At 45.1% G+C, this 17,445-nt stretch overlaps 1 protein-coding gene across 6 annotated transcripts in view; it reads left to right on the top strand.

Annotated features, from left to right (window-relative positions):
- Positions 1 to 17,445, top strand: part of LOC112233912 (inosine-5'-monophosphate dehydrogenase 1b) — a 28,226-nt gene that overhangs the window by 8,085 nt on the left and 2,696 nt on the right. For 3 of the 6 annotated variants that reach the window (XM_042297862.1, XM_042297865.1, XM_042297864.1), the window contains exons 3-14: positions 54 to 134; positions 6,994 to 7,042; positions 11,367 to 11,468; positions 11,664 to 11,738; positions 11,880 to 12,174; positions 12,364 to 12,563; positions 13,598 to 13,688; positions 13,864 to 13,959; positions 14,628 to 14,771; positions 16,055 to 16,199; positions 16,816 to 16,959; positions 17,052 to 17,135. In XM_042297862.1, coding sequence (XP_042153796.1) covers positions 54 to 134; positions 6,994 to 7,042; positions 11,367 to 11,468; positions 11,664 to 11,738; positions 11,880 to 12,174; positions 12,364 to 12,563; positions 13,598 to 13,688; positions 13,864 to 13,959; positions 14,628 to 14,771; positions 16,055 to 16,199; positions 16,816 to 16,959; positions 17,052 to 17,135 — 1,506 coding nt within the window. The remainder of the gene's footprint in view (positions 1 to 53; positions 135 to 6,993; positions 7,043 to 11,366; positions 11,469 to 11,663; positions 11,739 to 11,879; positions 12,175 to 12,363; positions 12,564 to 13,597; positions 13,689 to 13,863; positions 13,960 to 14,627; positions 14,772 to 16,054; positions 16,200 to 16,815; positions 16,960 to 17,051; positions 17,136 to 17,445) is intronic. The other 3 variants (XM_042297863.1, XM_042297867.1, XM_042297866.1) reach the window with 1 other exon arrangement.

Here is a 17,445-nt window from a genome sequence, read left to right as displayed (position 1 = left end):
GACGATATGCGGGCGGCGCTTTGTAATGATGGCCAACACGTTTTGAATCGCAGATCTGCTCAACAACAGTCTGTTGTCGCTGATGGTCAAACGGCAGAAGAGCTATGCTCTAAAGGCGACGGGTTGACTTACAAGTGAGTAAAACGGTTGACTTTTCAACCATTTTGACACTATATACACTATACTGTAAAAATGTCTTGTCTCCAAACGATGAGTTCATATAGGGGAAGCAAATGATTGTCCCATTAAAAATAGATTTGAATCAATAAAGTACCTTGTTGATGAATTTGGCAGAAGTAAACACCACATTCGTCACCAATTGTATTTGAATGTTTAGCTGGCTGAGAAAAACACTGATCTGTACAGGTGAATGAGTAGGACAGGGGTGGTGGGGGTTGATTGCTTATTAACCTGATCTGTACAGATGAATGAGTAGGACAGGGGTGGTGGGGGTTGATTGCTTATTAACCTGATCTGTATAGATGAATGAGTAGGACAGGGGGGTGGTGGGGGTTGGCTTATTAACCTGATCTGTACAGATGAATGAGTAGGACAGGGGTGGGGGGTTGATTGCTTATTAACCTGATCTGTATAGATGAATGAGTAGGACAGGGGTGGTGGGGGTTGATTGCTTATTAACCTGATCTGTACAGGTGAATGAGTAGGACAGGGGTGGTGGGGGTTGATTGCTTATTAACCTGATCTGTATAGATGAAGATAGGAATGATTGCTTATTAGATCTGACAGATGGGTGGTGGTGGGGTTGATTGCTTATTAACCTGATCTGTATAGATGAATGAGTAGGACAGGGGTGGTGGGGGTTGATTGCTTATTAACCTGATCTGTACAGATGAATGAGTAGGACAGGGGTGGTGGGGGTTGATTGCTTATTAACCTGATCTGTATAGATGAATGAGTAGGACAGGGGTGGTGGGGGTTGATTGCTTATTAATCCAGATGAATGAGTCAGGGGTGGTGGGGTTGATTGCTTATTAACCTGATCTGTATAGATGAAGATGAATGAGTAGATCTGTACAGATGGGTGGTGGGGGTTGATTGCTTATTAACCTGATCTGTATAGATGAATGAGTAGGACAGGGGTGGTGGGGGTTGATTGCTTATTAAGATCTGTACAGATGAATGAGTAGGACAGGGGTGGTGGGGGTTGATTGCTTATTAAATCTGTATAGATGAATGAGTAGGACAGGGGTGGTGGGGTTGATTGCTTATTAACCTGATCTGTACAGATGAATGAGTAGGACAGGGGTGGTGGGGGTTGATTGCTTATTAACCTGATCTGTACAGATGAATGAGTAGGACAGGGGTGGTGGGGGTTGATTGCTTATTAACCTGATCTGTACAGATGATTGAGTAGGACAGGGAAGGTGGGGGTTGATTGCTTATTAACCTGATCTGCACCATAGGATGATATTTGCTTCCGGTAATGATATGACTGCATCTTGAACTGCTCTGAAGAATCATAGTGCATGAACTGCTATTTGATTCTTTGAGACATTCAATCACTATCTAATCTATCTAGTAATGACATCTGACTGCACTCATATCCTAAGGCCCTTTCTTTATCTGCTCATTTCATATTCACTTGTTTTTCCTTTCACTGAAGAATCATCAATTCACTTTCACTCTGTTTAAAACTAACTTGATTTCAACAAGCGAAGCATTGGACTGCCCCAATATGACAGACGGTCATTGCATTGGTATGTTGCCACAGCAAGCTACTTCACTAATTTCACCCCTTTGCCCAAGACTGTTGCCCAAAATTCTTTGCATCGTTTTGCTTCTTGAAGATACCTCTGGCTAGAGGACTTGACAAAAATGACTAACTGCTATAAAAATGCTTCCAACACAAAATAGAGTAACATTCACGTCCTTGTGTTGATGTTGTAGCCTATGTCTTTTGACTATATGTGTCTGCGTCCCAAATGGTACCCTGTCCCCTACATAGTGCATTACTTTTGACCATAGGGAATAGGGTGCCATTTAGTATGGAACCTATGTTACAGATTAAATGGATACCGTAGGGCCTCCCAAGTGGTGCAGCAGTGCTCCGGCGAGCCGGGCGCTTGCAAGCTGACACAGTAGCCAGCTGGACGGTCTTTCCTCCGACTCATTGGTGCAGCTGGCTTCCGGGTTAAGCGAGCAGTGTGTCAAGAAGCAGTGCGGCTTGGCAGGGTCATGTTTCGGGAAGACGCATGGCTCTCGACCTTCGCCTAAACAGAGTCCGTAGGGGAGTTGCAGCAATCGTACAAGACTCTAACCACCAATGGAATATCATGAAATTGGGGAGAAAAAAGTGGGTAAAAGTTGCAAAAAAAATCTATATTAAATGGATACCCTGTTCATTCTAAACCGATTATGTGGCGTTTGTGAGACAAACAATATTTAGACAACAAGCCGGTACAACTCAACCATTTTGTTTCTTACAGTTTAACACTAATTGCTCCTGTAAGTTGCTCTGGATAAGAGCGTCTGCTAAATGACTAAATGTTATGGTTCAGACTTAACATCCACACAATAAGTGGATTCACTATTTATTTACACGACACATTTGCATGTTAGTCCCAGTTCACAGGGGTTAATTGATTAGGTAATGTATGTGTGTGTGATACCGGCACGTCCCTCCACTCCTTAATGAAGCTCGTCCTGCTTAAAGGCAAGGCAGAGCACATGACTAGCCCGAGGTACTGTCATGTGAGCGTCTCGGGGGACGACATCAGAGGAAGTCTGGGCCCGTATTACCTGTATCATACAGCTGTGTCTCCACCATGGCAACCACAGACAACTGCCTCACAAACATGGCAACCCAGGACGGTAGCGACAGTGGCTCATTCTCAATTCGTCTTTCCCTATCTCCTCGGCTCTTTTTTAACCCTATTAAAGGAGAGGGTCTAAAGTCACTCCCCTCGGACTTTCTTCTCCAATGTATTTTGAGAGGGAGGCGGGGATGCAAGGAATCGAAGGCAAGATAAATTGAGAAAGCCAGATGTATTCTCACTGGCTCTAAGGCCTACTGGCTTTGAGGTGTTTGCTTACCTGTTGCTGCTGTAATCTGTCAGGCTTACTGTCCACACCAACACGCTGGAGCTGAATACACGCTCCCTTATCAAAGTGTTCGCCAGGGTGAGCTGAGATGCTCTGTCAGGGTCTCAAGACCATTTCACCAAGCTGGATCAGGGTGAGCTGAGATGCTCTGTCAGGGTCTCAAGACCATTTCACCAAGCTGGATCAGGGTGAGCTGAGATGCTCTGTCAGGGTCTCAAGACCATTTCACCAAGCTGGATCAGGGTGAGCTGAGATGCTCTGTCAGGGTCTCAAGACCATTTCACCAAGCTGGATCAGGGTGAGCTGAGATGCTCTGTCAGGGTCTCAAGACCATTTCACCAAGCTGGATCAGGGTGAGCTGAGATGCTCTGTCAGGGTCTCAAGACCATTTCACCAAGCTGGATCAGGGTGAGCTGAGATGCTCTGTCAGGGTCTCAAGACCATTTCACCAAGCTGGATCAGGGTGAGCTGAGATGCTCTGTCAGGGTCTCAAGACCATTTCACCAAGCTGGATCAGGGTGAGCTGAGATGCTCTGTCAGGGTCTCAAGACCATTTCACCAAGCTGGATCAGGGTGAGCTGAGATGCTCTGTCAGGGTCTCAAGACCATTTCACCAAGCTGGATCAGGGTGAGCTGAGATGCTCTGTCAGGGTCTCAAGGCCATTTCACCAAGCTGGATCAATATTCTTTCAGCAACTCAACATTTTCTAGTACAGCAGACGACTCTGCTGCGTGTCCCTGTCATAAAGAATTCATCAATGCAGTCATTTTCTGTCAAAGGCTTCATGGGATGATTCCATGATGATGTCTTATGATCACAGCCACCTAATCATCCTCGGCTTCTAATTAGCCCCGTTCAAGCCCCCTCATCTCTCCAACGCAATTCTCCCCCGGGACATTGGTGTAGAAGACTGTATTCTCAATCCACTTACGTGGCATAGGGACGAGAAATGAAAAGATTACAATCGTGACATAATTCTACATGTGTAGTGCACTGCCTTTGCAGAAGTGTAGAACCACGTTATGAAGTAGTGCTATCCAGGCTTGTGTCAAATTGTCTGCATGAAATGAAGATGAATCAAGTCGCACCCAGCATTACTAGGGCCCGAAGCGGTTTTAATAACAGAACTGTCAGGCAATAGATATTTAAACATTAATAGTATGCAAGACTAGACAGGTAAGTGCACTCTAAATCAGACCTACCCACTTTCTCTACTTAGTGGCTGAAGGGTCATAATAATGTCTAACTCGGGCAGTTTGTGGTTGTCTACAGCACTTGTGTGGCCGAAATGGCATCATGCATTTGTCCACATTCAACATTCGAATGCACACCATATTGAAAGGTAGCCAGTGTTGTCTTTGGTATTTAAAACCCTAATGTGTCACGTGTGCCAAGTCACACTCTAGTTAGTTCTTCTCAAATGCCGTATATAGTTATTTACTCCTGTGGACAAAACATACATTTGAACCTGGACAAAAAACAATTTCATTGCTTTTAGGTGTGCCATCTCCACAAGGGAAGTCCTAATCTAGGTCTTACTCATCAAGATCCCATTTTCCACATATTTTCTGTTGCATTCTGGGTCAACCTGGCCACTTAACTTCTTAGTGATCCCTTCGCGCGCCAATCCGTTAACGGGATTGATTTGACAAAACCCAGTGAAATAGCAGCTCGCCAAATTCAAAAACAGAAATACTCATAATAATAATTAATGAATCATACAAGTGTTATACATCGGTTTAAAGATGAACTTCTTGTTAATCCAGCCACAGTGTCAGATTTCAAAAAGGCTTTACGGCGAAAGCAAACCATGCTATTATTTGAGGACAGCACCCCATCAAACAAACACATGAAAATCACATTTCAGCCCGCCAGGCGCGACACAAAAGTCAGAAATAACGAAATAATTCATGCCTTACCTTTGAAGATCTTCTTCTGTTGGCACTCCAATATGTCCATTAAACATCACAAATGGTCCTTTTGTTCGATAAATTCTGTCGTTATATCTCCAAAATATCAATTTATTTGGCGCGTTTAATCCAGAAAAACACAGGTTCGAACACACAACATGACTACAAAGTATCTAATATAGTTACCTGTAAATTTGATCCAAACATTTAAAACTTTCCTAATCCAACTTTAGGTATTTTTTAAATGTAAATAATTGATAAAATTTAAGACGGGATAAACTGTGTTCAATACCGGACGAAAACACAGTGGAGCGAGCTTTCGGGTCCCGCGCCCCAACCACAACAGTACACTAGACTTGACCCTCGTTCTGAACAGCCCTACTCCTTCATTTCTCAAAGGAAAAACATCAACCAATTTCTAAAGGCTGTTGACATCTAGTGGAAGCGATAGGAACTGCAAGCAAGTGCCTTAGAAATCTAGATCCACATAGAAAACCCATTGAAAAGAGTGACCTCAAAGTTTTTTCCTGGATGGTTTGTCCTCGGGGTTTCGCCTGCCAAATAAGTTATGTTATACTCACAGACATAATAACAGTGTTAGAAACGTTAGAGTGTTTTCTATCCAAATCTACCAATTATATGCATATCGTATCTTCTGGGCCTGAATAGCAGGCAGTTTACTTTGGGCACGCTTTTCATCCGGACGTCAAATACTGCCCCCTAGCCTTAAGAAGTTTTAAGTATAGGTTACAGGTTAAACCCAAGTGACCACTGTAACTTGTATTCTGTAATTGAAATTGGTGGCAAATCCAAAAACTCGAAATAAATGAAATGGCTACTTATCAACTGATCCAGTGACACTTTTTACCATTTGGCGCATGCTGGTTAGGGGTAGGTCTGGCTATTGCGAGCTGATCCAGAATCGGCTGAGTTTTGTGGTTTCCTTAAATATTTGCAGATGTTTTCCCCTCTGCCTCCCTGTCCCAGACTGTGTTGATGTTTGTGAGGTGTCTGGCGGTTGCAGCTGGACCCCTCCCTGTCCCGTTTGGTAGACATATTTTAGGCCCCATCTTTTCACCCACACAGGCGGAGGAGAGGGGGGGAATTGTCTGACGGATGATAAAGGCCAGGGGGCCATTCTCTCTCTGTTTTTGTTTCTCTCGCTCGCTCTTCCCGTTCTATCTGATTTAGAGCCCATTCTCTCCTGCACTCCTCCCTCTTATTCTGGTTTTCACTTTTTCCCCATCTCTCTCTCTCTGACAGACTCACTTATTCGTCTCTCCCTCTCTGTCCAGTCTGTCTGTGTTTTCACACCCATCTGCCAAACCACCAGATCCACCCATCTGTGAAAAACACACATCATCCTTCTTTTTCCCTCTGTCTCATATGCTCTCTACCGCTCTCTCTCTGCCTGCCATTGTGTTCATACAGTGTAAGAAATGAAGTTGAACCCCAGATGCTTTTGTCAAGCACTGGACTAACAGGGTGAGACAGTGTTTCTCTTTAGACTAGAGTACAAGGCAAAGGGAAGGGGCAGCTTGATCAGCGATCACTAGAGGGCGAACTTATGAACGTACAATTTTTGGGATCAAGACATTTTCTATTAGTTCTTAACGCAAACTGACTTGTAGTTTAGTTTATTCAAATTTATACAACAGGCAACTTTCGGGTCAGACTCCTCAACCATTGCGAGAACTAGTTTCCCCTATGTCGTTACCAGGCTCGGTCGAAGAAGCAGTTCTAGGGGCTAATTTGCACATATTCCCTTTGTGGCTTTCAATACTTCCTGCTTTGGACCCAACTCCAACATGGTGGAGGTACTTGTAAACGCTGAAATGGGTCGGGGAAAAGGGTGAGGGGTTTATAATAGGCCACTTCTGACCCACTGTCACCAGTTGGTTGGCAGTTGCATTGCACTGCACTATGAATCTTGTAGTCCTCTTGTCTTAAGCCATCTTTCTTTAGCCATGACTACCTGTGAACCTTGACCCCTGACCTCTTGCTCTGTCTGTCTTTCAGCGACTTCCTGATTCTGCCGGGCTTCATTGATTTTGCCTCGGACGATGTGGTGAGTAATCCTCTCTTCTCTGACTGTCAAGACCTTCCAGAAAGCTAAGACAATTCAATATGGGTTTTGAGCTACAGGCTACCCTTCGACCCATCTTCAGCCTACTGTTCTGTTCATGGGCTCAATTCCATTTTGTTCTGAGACCCTCTTCCCTAGCCCATTCCTCTTGGGGCGGCAGGGTAGCCTAGTGGTTAGAGAGTTGAACTAGTAACCGGAAGGTTGCAAGTTCAAATCCCCGAGCTGACAAGGTACAAATCTGTCATTCTGCTCCTGAACAGGCAGTTAACCCACTGTTCCTAGGCCGTCATTGAAAATAAGAATGTGTTCTTAACTGACTTGCCTAGTTAAATAAATAAAATGGGGTAGAGTAATGGGGTAGAGTAATGGGTAGGTACAAGCCATACGATGAAGGCTGCTCTTAGCCTGTTGAACTGGTGTCCTCCAGTTTTACATATTTTTTTTTTTTCATATAACCTTTATATAACTAGGCAAGTCAGTTAAGAACAAATTATTATTTATAATGATGGCCTACCTGGGAACAGTGGGTTAACTCCCTTGTTCAGGGGCAGAACTACTAAATAAAAAACAACACATTTTTACCTCAGCTCAGGGATTCGATCCAGCAACCTTTCAGTTACTGGCCCAACGCTCTAACCACTAGCCCAACGCTCTAACCACTAGGCTACCTGCTGGTTACTGGCCCAATGCTCTAACCACTTGGCTACCTGCTGGTTACTGGCCCAACGCTCTAACCACTTGGCTACCTGCTGGTTACTGGCCCAACGCTCTAACCACTAGGCTACCTGCTGGTTACTGGCCCAACGCTCTAACCACTAGGCTACCTGCTGGTTACTGGCCCAACGCTCTAACCACTAGGCTACCTGCTGGTTACTGGCCCAACGCTCTAACCACTAGGCTACCTGCTGGTTACTGGCCCAACGCTCTAACCACTAGGCTACCTGCTGGTTACTGGCCCAACGCTCTAACCACTAGGCTACCTGCTGGTTACTGGCCCAACGCTCTAACCACTAGGCTACCTGCTGGCTACTGGCCCAACGCTCTAACCACTTGGCTACCTGCTGGTTACTGGCCCAACGCTCTAACCACTAGGCTACCTGCTGGTTACTGGCCCCACGCTCTAACCACTAGGCTACCTGCTGGGTACTGGCCCAACGCTCTAACCACTAGGCTACCTGCTGGTTACTGGCCCAACGCTCTAACCACTAGGCCGTCCCAGACTGGTTCTTCCAGATCTCTGAAAACTACAGGGATAATGACTATGGGAGCAGTATTGCTTCCTACACATTCCTTATTATTTCAGCAGACACTCCTTGCCAGAGCCACTTCTGAAACCAAAGCCTCTTTACAGTATGCTGTGTCCACACATATGCACAAACCACCCTCTGCATTCAAAGCCAAAAACTCATTCTGTAATTGCAGATTTTCCAAAAATGATTTTTACTCTCAGCTTCCTTCGTCATCCCTAACCTCCTAGCCACCCTATTTTTTTACCAAGATGGCCTCCCACGCCTTGTCTCTGTCTGTATACGGTTCTGCCTGGTTGGTTGGTTGCTCACTCTTCTCTCAGGGGATGACGTGAGCGTTAATCTCAGGCTTAATGTGAAATCCCGCTGCCCTTCTCTCTCGTCCATCAGGAGTTTTTAATCTAATTGATATCTCGAATCTCCTTTTTTGTCCAGACTAGAACACAGCCCATGTTGCTGTGGAAGGTGCCTGTCTGCGTTGTTGCCGTGGCGTTGTGGGTAGTCTCCGTAGGGTTGTAACCTGGTCTATTTTCTTGACGGTGGAGTCAGTCTGGTAACTTGTACGAGCCTGTGTTTGTCTGTCTCAACAGTCAAAGTTCATGCAATAATATTTGTTTAGACTAGTTTAAAATAGACCCTCTTCCACACAGGGATGTTTTATATGTGTGAGGTGGGCCTCTGTCTGGTGTTTCAATGGGGAAATTATTGCTGGTCACACCATGTGCAGAGGTGGTCTCTCAATTTTAAAGGTTAGCCCTTTGTAGAATTTGGCAGGGTGGTGCAGTTGAGCTAACAAAATGGCTGCCAGTGTCCAGTCTTTTTCTTCACCCCCCCATTTCAGAAACACAGTAGTTGGTATGGTAGTTTACATTTGCCAAAGATAAGGGAGGGAAGCTCTTAACGTCATAAAATGCATGCTCTGGTTTTCTCATGGGTGAGGAATGCCATGTTTTCCCTCCCAGCTGAGAAGACTCTGGAAGTGGCCGAGACTTTTTTATTTTTATAAAAGGGAACTTTCCCAGTGTGTTGGCAGATAGTTTCTAACAAGGTCACAGCCTGATTGCGCAAAACGTTTCCAGAAAGACGTGGGTCCCCTCAGTCACATGCATCAGTTTAGTCAAAGCAACATCGGTCTTGTCTCTCTGATGACAGATTAAAAAATATATTTTTTTTAAAATGTTATTTAACTAGGCAAGTCAGTTAAGAACAAATTCTTATTTACAATCACTGCCTAGCCTGGCCGAACCCAGACGTTGCTGGGCCAATTGTGCGCCGCCCTATGGGACTCCCAATCACTGCCGGATGTGATGCAGCTGCGTCATTCGGGAGCCCATATAAAATGTAGCACATGATAATTTCCATTTAGGCCAGATGGCAATGTCTGCTTTCCAGTTGCATATTCTTTACTTGCTGTTCCAACTCTCGTCTGAGACTTTGAGACTCATCGTCCAGTCAGCCATTGAAAGCATGCTTGAGAAACGTTACCAAAAGCTGTCATTTTCCTTAGGCCAATCCACATAGGACAAATTTGCTTGTTGGAGCATGTCTGCCCCCTAGTGGACAACTGAGAAAGCAACCTTTACTATTACAAGCAATGATGGTCAAGGTTCTCTTTTCTTTATGAAGTAAATGACTTACACTCTGTATTAGAAATTAATAATATTGAGTATATTTCCTGTGTGGACATTTACACTCACTGCAACAGATTGTAATACCTCAATTGGGCCGACCAACCAGTGCTCCCGCACGGTGGCTAACCGGGCTATCTGCATTGTGTCCCACCCACCACCCCCTCTTTTACGCTACTGCTACTCTCTGTTCATCATATATGCATAGTCACTTTAACGATATCTACATGTACATACTACCTCAATCAGCCTGACTAACCGGTGTCTCTATGTAGCCTCGCTACTTTTATAGCCTCACTACTGTATGTAGCCTCGCTACTTTTATAGCCTCACTACTGTATGTAGCCTGTCTTTTTACTGTTGTTTTATTTCTTTACTTACCTATTGTTCACCTAATACCTTTTTTGCACTATTGTTTAGAGCCTGTAAGTAAGCATTTCACTGTAAGGTCTACACCTGTTGTATTCAGAGCACGTAAACTTAACCTGTTACGACGAGCAATCCCGTATCCGGGAGCGTAATTATAGCCTCAAGCTCATTACCATAACGCAACGTTAACTATTCATGAAAATCCCAAATGAAATAAATATATTGGCTCACAAGCTTAGCCTTTTGTTAACAACACTGTCATCTCAGATTTTCAAAAAATGCTTTTCAACCATAGCTACACAAGCATTTGTGTAAGAGTATTGATAGCTAGCATAGCATTAAGCCTAGCATTCAGCAGGCAACATTTTCACAAAAACAAGAAAAGCATTCAAACAAAATCATTTACCTTTGAAGAACTTCGGATGTTTTCTCAGTTAGATAGCAAATGTTCAGTTTTTCCAAAAAGATTATTTGTGTAGGAGAAATCGCTCCGTTTTGTTCATCATGTTTGGCTAAGTAAAAAAACGAAAATTCAGTCATTACAACGGCGAACTTTTTTCCAAATTAACGGACCACTGGTAAATGTAGTCTCTTATGGTCAATTTTCCAAAGATATGCCTACAAATACGTCACAATGCTGCAGACACCTTGGGGAAACGACAGAAAGTGTAGGCTCATTCCTTGCGCATTCACAGCCATATAAGGAGACATTGGAACACAGCGCATTCAAAATCTGGCTCACTTCCTGTATGAAATTTCATCTTGGTTTCACCTGTAGCATTAGTTCTGGGGCACTCACAGACAATATCTTTGCAGTTTTGGAAACGTCAGAGTGTTTTCTTTCCAAAGCTGTCAATTATATGCATAGTCGAGCATCTTTTCGTGACAAAATATATTTTTTAAAACGGGAACGTTTTTCATCCAAAAATGAAATACTGCCCCCAGAGGTTCAAGAGGTTAAACTTCGATTTGATTTAATATTATCTAGTGTGCTGAATGACTGATTTCCTAAACATGTTGTGGGTTATTGAGCCAATATGTCCTCCTTACATTCCCCACCAGGACCTGACCTCTGCCCTGACCAGGAAGATCACCCTGAAGACGCCTCTCATCTCCTCCCCCATGGACACAGTCACAGAGTCATCGATGGCCATCGCCATGGCGGTGAGACCTTGCAGCCTGACATGCGAGCCAGTAAAAAATATATATATGTGTGTCCTCTATGCTAGAAATTACTGTGCGCTTTCCACATCCGTCACATTCTAAGTGTTTTGTGTTGCTGGGGGGAAACGTACCATAAACAGTATTCCGTCTCCCAAAAGTGTGTTTTATTTGTCGGGTGTTTTTGAATGCCTTTAGCTCATGGGAGGCATCGGCCTCATCCATCACAACTGCACCCCTGAATTCCAAGCCAACGAGGTCCGCAAGGTTAAGGTGAGACCCCATAAACGCCTATGAAAGCATTTACCCTTTGTAGTTAATGACTTGCATCATTTTATATTCATTGGTATTAAATGGGTTGCGGTGCATCTATAAACATGATGGTTTATTAACAGATATTTGTTGTTTGTCCAGAGGTTTGAGCAGGGCTTCATCACAGACCCTCTTGTAATGAGCCCGCGTCACACGGTGGGGGACGTGTTCGAGGCCAAGACTCGCCACGGCTTCTCTGGCATCCCCGTCACCGAGACTGGCAAGATGGGCAGCAAGCTGGTGGGCATCATCACCTCCAGAGACATCGACTTCCTCTCCGAGAAGGACCACAGCCGACCACTGGAGGAGGCCATGACTAAGAGGGAGGAGCTAGTGGTGGCCCCAGCCGGTGTCACGCTGAAAGAGGCTAACGACATTCTACAGCGAAGCAAAAAAGGTGAGCCCGTCGGTCCAGTCCTTCTAGGAGTCTATTGTGGCCTGTTTTCTGGTACATTGTTCTATTGTATCATCCTCAACTTATTATTGATTAGATTGTCTTTGGTTTGCTGTACAAGGTCATTTATGAACTGTTTGAGGTTAGATGGCAGAATTACAAAGTCTCTTCGCTCTCTCTCCCCCCCACCAGGCAAGCTGCCCATCGTGAACGACAGTGATGAGCTGGTGTCCATCATCGCCAGGACAGACTTGAAGAAGAACAGGGACTACCCCCTGGCCTCCAAAGACTCTCGCAAACAGCTGCTGTGCGGAGCCGCCATCGGCACCAGGGACGACGACAAGTACAGACTGGACCTACTGATGCAGGCTGGGGTCGACGTGGTTGTACTGGTGGGTTTGAGGTTGGGGTTATGGTTAGGATCCAGATGGGGTTTAGATTGCGGTAGATGGGAGGGTTGGGTTAGGGGTTGACCTTTTCATGCATTTTTGGTGGACATGGTGGTTAGGGGTTGACCTTTTCATGCAGTTTTGGTGGACATGGTGGTTAGGGGTTGACCTGTTCATACAGTTTTGGTGGACATGGTGGTTAGGGGTTGACCTGTTCATACAGTTTTGGTGGACATGGTGGTTAATTGTTGACCTGTTTAGGTGGACATGGTGGTTAGGGGTTGACCTGTTCATACAGTTTTGGTGGACATGGTGGTTAGTGGTTGACCTTTTCATGCAGTTTTGGTGGACATGGTGGTTAGGGGTTGACCTGTTCATACAGTTTTGGTGGACATGGTGGTTAATTGTTGACCTGTTTATACAGTTTTGGTGGACATGGTGGTTAGGGGTTGACCTTTTCATGCAGTTTTGTTGGACATGGTGGTTAGGGGTTGACCTTTTCATGCAGTTTTGGTGGACATGGTGGTTAGTGGTTGACCTTTTCATGCAGTTTTGGTGGACATGGTGGTTAGTGGTTGACCTGGTCATAGTTAATTTTTTTAATTTACCCCTTTTTCTCCCCAATTTCGTGTTATCCAATTGTTTAGTAGCTACTATCTTGTCTCATCGCTACAACTCCCGTACGGGCTCGGGAGAGACGAAGGTTGAAAGTCATGCGCCACAAGAGTCGCTGGTGCACAATGAGACAAGGATTTCCCTACCGGCCAAACCCTCCCTAACCCGGACGACGCTAGGCCAATTGTGCCTCCCGGTTGCGGCCGGTTACGACAGAGCCTGGGCGCGAACCCAGAGTCTCTGGTGGCACAGCTGGCGCTGCAGTCCAGCGCCCTTAACCACTGCGCCACCCGGGAGGCCCTGGTCATACAGTTTTGGTGGACATGGTGGTTAGGGGCGGGTTACGGTTGGGTTTCAGGTCTAAATGGCAGTAGACCGTGTCACTGCAGTGCAGACATGACTTGTTTTCTCTGTTTCTGCAGGATTCCTCACAAGGCAACTCTGTGTATCAGGTCAACATGATCAACTACATCAAACAGAAGTACAGCGAGCTGCAGGTGGTGGGAGGGAACGGTGAGAGAGTGGAGCGCTGGGACAGGATTTATCACTATATGACACTTCCAGCCATCCTTGTTTCAGATCTTTGAGAGGCTATCAAGTTCGGTCTTGGGGGAAAATACATTAGACACTTACACACTAAACCTTTCTTTTCCTGCCTTCTGATGATGTTGTGTTTTGTGTCTTGTAGTGGTGACGGCAGCCCAGGCCAAGAACCTGATTGATGCAGGAGTGGACGCTCTGAGAGTGGGCATGGGCTGTGGCTCCATCTGTATCACCCAGGAAGGTAGTGACCCCACCCCCTGATACTATCAACCTTACAGGATCAATTCACATCTGAATGCAGGAGAGGATGTTGCTGGTTTTATATTTCAACCCACTTGCGGAATTGACTGAGTTGAAATGGAATTGACCCAACCCAGAATCTACACCTTGAGTGCAATGTGCGATTTGGAATTGTAGTATTACGTCTAAATGTTATGATATATGAGTGTAGTGATGTTAAATAGAAATGTGATAATACGCATAGGATTCTCTACCCATAGCAGCTGGCTTTGGATCAGTTCTAATGTAAGGTCAACCGCTGAAGCTACACAGCAAAACTGGAGAAGGATCAGAGCAGCGAGTAACCAACCAAGATGCTACGCTGGTTGCTAGTCTCTGTCGCCGTGGTGATTTATGAAGGCTCTGCTCTTGGTTACCATGGCGACGACTTTCTCCACAGCATTACATTCAGCAAATAATGGCAAATGTTTTTCAAGCACAAAACAAACATCCTTATTGGAAGAACATATTCAATCCTTTTTATTTTTTAACCGAACACCTTGATTCTGATATTACTTCCGTAAAAAATTCATCCATCCATCGGGCCCAACTGAACACCGCCTCACTACACCGGTCATAGGATATGTTACCATGGTAAGGTGACGCATTTCCTGTCTCCGTCTCCCGTAGTGATGGCGTGCGGGCGGCCTCAGGGCACCTCGGTGTATAAGGTGGCAGAGTATGCTAGACGTTTCGGTGTGCCAGTCATCGCAGACGGCGGCATTCAGACCGTGGGCCATGTGGTCAAGGCTCTCTCACTCGGGGCATCCACAGGTACCTTTCATTCATTTGTTAATTCATGCGTTCACTCTTTCATAGTCATTCATTCTCTTTCATTGTCATGCATTCATTATCATTCACTCTTCTGTTGTCATTTATTCACCCATTCATTCATTCATTAGCTTAATCCTTCATGAATCCCTTTTATAGCATGCACTAGGTCAATGTGGTTAATTTCATAGGCTAGAATAGGTGTATAGCAAGGCTGTCCAATGTCGGTCCTGGAGGGCCCAAACACTTCTGGTTTTCATTCTCCCCTTCTAATCAGGGACTAATTCAGACCTGGGACACCAAGTAAGTGCAATTAACTACCAGGTAGAACCAGCCCTTCAGGAACAGAATTGAACAGCCCAGGTCTATAGTATTACAGTATCTTGATGTCTTTGGGCTAGTTTTCTGTTTCCCACTGTTGATCTCATGTCTATTCTTCTAATCCACTGTTGATCTCACGTCTATTCCTCTAATTCACTGTTGATCTCATGTCTATTCCTCTAATTCACTGTTGATCTCACGTCTATTCCTCTAATTCACTGTTGATCTCATGTCTATTCTTCTAATCCACTGTTGATCTCATGTCTATTCCTCTAATTCACTGTTGATCTCATGTCTATTCTTCTAATCCACTGTTGATCTCACGTCTATTCCTCTAATCCACTGTTGATCTCACGTCTATTCCTCTAATTCACTGTTGATCTCATGTCTATTCTTCTAATCCACTGTTGATCTCACGTCTATTCCTCTAATTCACTGTTGAGCTCACGTCTATTCTTCTAATCCACTGTTGATCTCACGTCTATTCTTCTAATCCACTGTTGATCTCATGTCTATTCCTCTAATTCACTGTTGAGCTCACGTCTATTCCTCTAATTCACTGTTGAGCTCACGTCTATTCCTCTAATCCACTGTTGAGCTCACGTCTATTCCTCTAATCCACTGTTGAGCTCACGTCTATTCCTCTAATCCACTGTTGAGCTCACGTCTATTCCTCTAATCCACTGTTGAGCTCACGTCTATTCCTCTAATCCACTGTTGAGCTCACGTCTATTCCTCTAATCCACTGTTGAGCTCACGTCTATTCCTCCAATCCACTGTTGAGCTCACGTCTATTCCTCTAATCCACTGTTGAGCTCACGTCTATTCCTCTAATTCATTCAAAGCTGATTGATGGTAATGTGAAGCTAATCGATGTAACAAAACACTAGCCGTACCGACAATTAGTTGGAGAAATGCTTACCAACCAATGACCTTGAGTTATGACCTCTTCCGCCCCTCCCCAGTGATGATGGGCTCGTTGCTAGCGGCGACCACGGAGGCTCCGGGGGAGTACTTCTTCTCGGACGGCGTGCGGCTGAAGAAGTACCGCGGCATGGGCTCTCTGGACGCCATGGAGAAGAGCACCAGCAGCCAGAAACGCTACTTCAGGTAGGGAGGACATCACACACTAGAGCTGCAGCCCAAATCGCATCCTATTCCCTGGCCTGTATAGTGCACTACTTCTGACCAGGGGCCATAGGGAATAGGGTGCCATTTGGGACTAACTCTTGATCAGACACTACTAGAATTCATAGGAGGGTTGGAATGAAGACCAGGTAAACAAAGTTGTTGTACATCAACAGTTGCTGTTAATCGCTGTTGAATTAAATTAATATTTTATGTCTGATTATATACATGTATTTATTGGTTTGTCCTTCATTCAGACGGTTCACATTGTAATGCAATATATGACAAATGTCATTTTCTCAAAACAAATGATGCCAACTTTCCTGGGTTTAAGCTGCTCTCTGTGCTCTCATTTGAGAATTTCGCTGTCCATCAGCAGTGTCTAACCCGTCTCTGTTCTGACTGGCTGATTCCACAGCAGTGTCTAACCCGTCTCTGTGTTCTGACTGGCTGATTCCACAGCAGTGTCTAACCCGTCTCTGTGTTCTGACTGGCTGATTCTACAGCAGTGTCTAACCCGTCTCTGTGTTCTGACTGGCTGATTCTACAGCAGTGTCTAACCCGTCTGTCTCTGTGTTCTGACTGGCTGATTCCACAGTGAAGGGGACAAGGTGAAGGTGGCTCAGGGCGTGTCCGGCTCTGTTCAGGACAAGGGCTCCATCCACAAGTTTATCCCCTACCTGATCGCTGGCATCCAACATGGCTGTCAGGACATAGGCGCCAAGAGTCTCTCTGTTCTACGGTGAGTTGTGTGTGTGTGAGGTAGAGGGGACCAGTGTGTGATCTCTGATAGTAGTGTGACTTGAGTGATCTCTGATATTGTGTTTTCCACAGCTCCATGATGTACTCTGGAGAGCTGAAGTTTGAGAAGAGGACCACGTCTGCTCAGGTGGAAGGAGGAGTCCATGGGCTTCACTCGTACGTTGGACTCTGTCTCCCACACACACACACACACACACACACACACAGTGGAATTTAAATGTGTGTGTAGCAGTAGATAGCGATGACTTTTCTACTACTGATAGTGTTGCCTCTTTCTCAGACATCAGTCCTTTCTCTCTCTGTCTATCACCATAGATGTTCTGTTGTTCCATGTAAGTACACGTACATAGACCTGTGAAGTGAAGGGTGTGGCCTAGTGGTGGGCTCCACATCGCCATTTGCATGTAGAACAACTCTCCCCTTGTTTCTAAATTGAATGGTTAAGTTTGATCTTCTTGATTAAATG

Source organism: Oncorhynchus tshawytscha, linkage group LG15, assembly GCF_018296145.1.
Source record: "Oncorhynchus tshawytscha isolate Ot180627B linkage group LG15, Otsh_v2.0, whole genome shotgun sequence".
NCBI lineage: Eukaryota > Metazoa > Chordata > Actinopteri > Salmoniformes > Salmonidae > Oncorhynchus > Oncorhynchus tshawytscha.
Note: the sequence above shows the minus strand (reverse complement) of the source record. Positions and strands in the feature narration are given on the sequence as shown.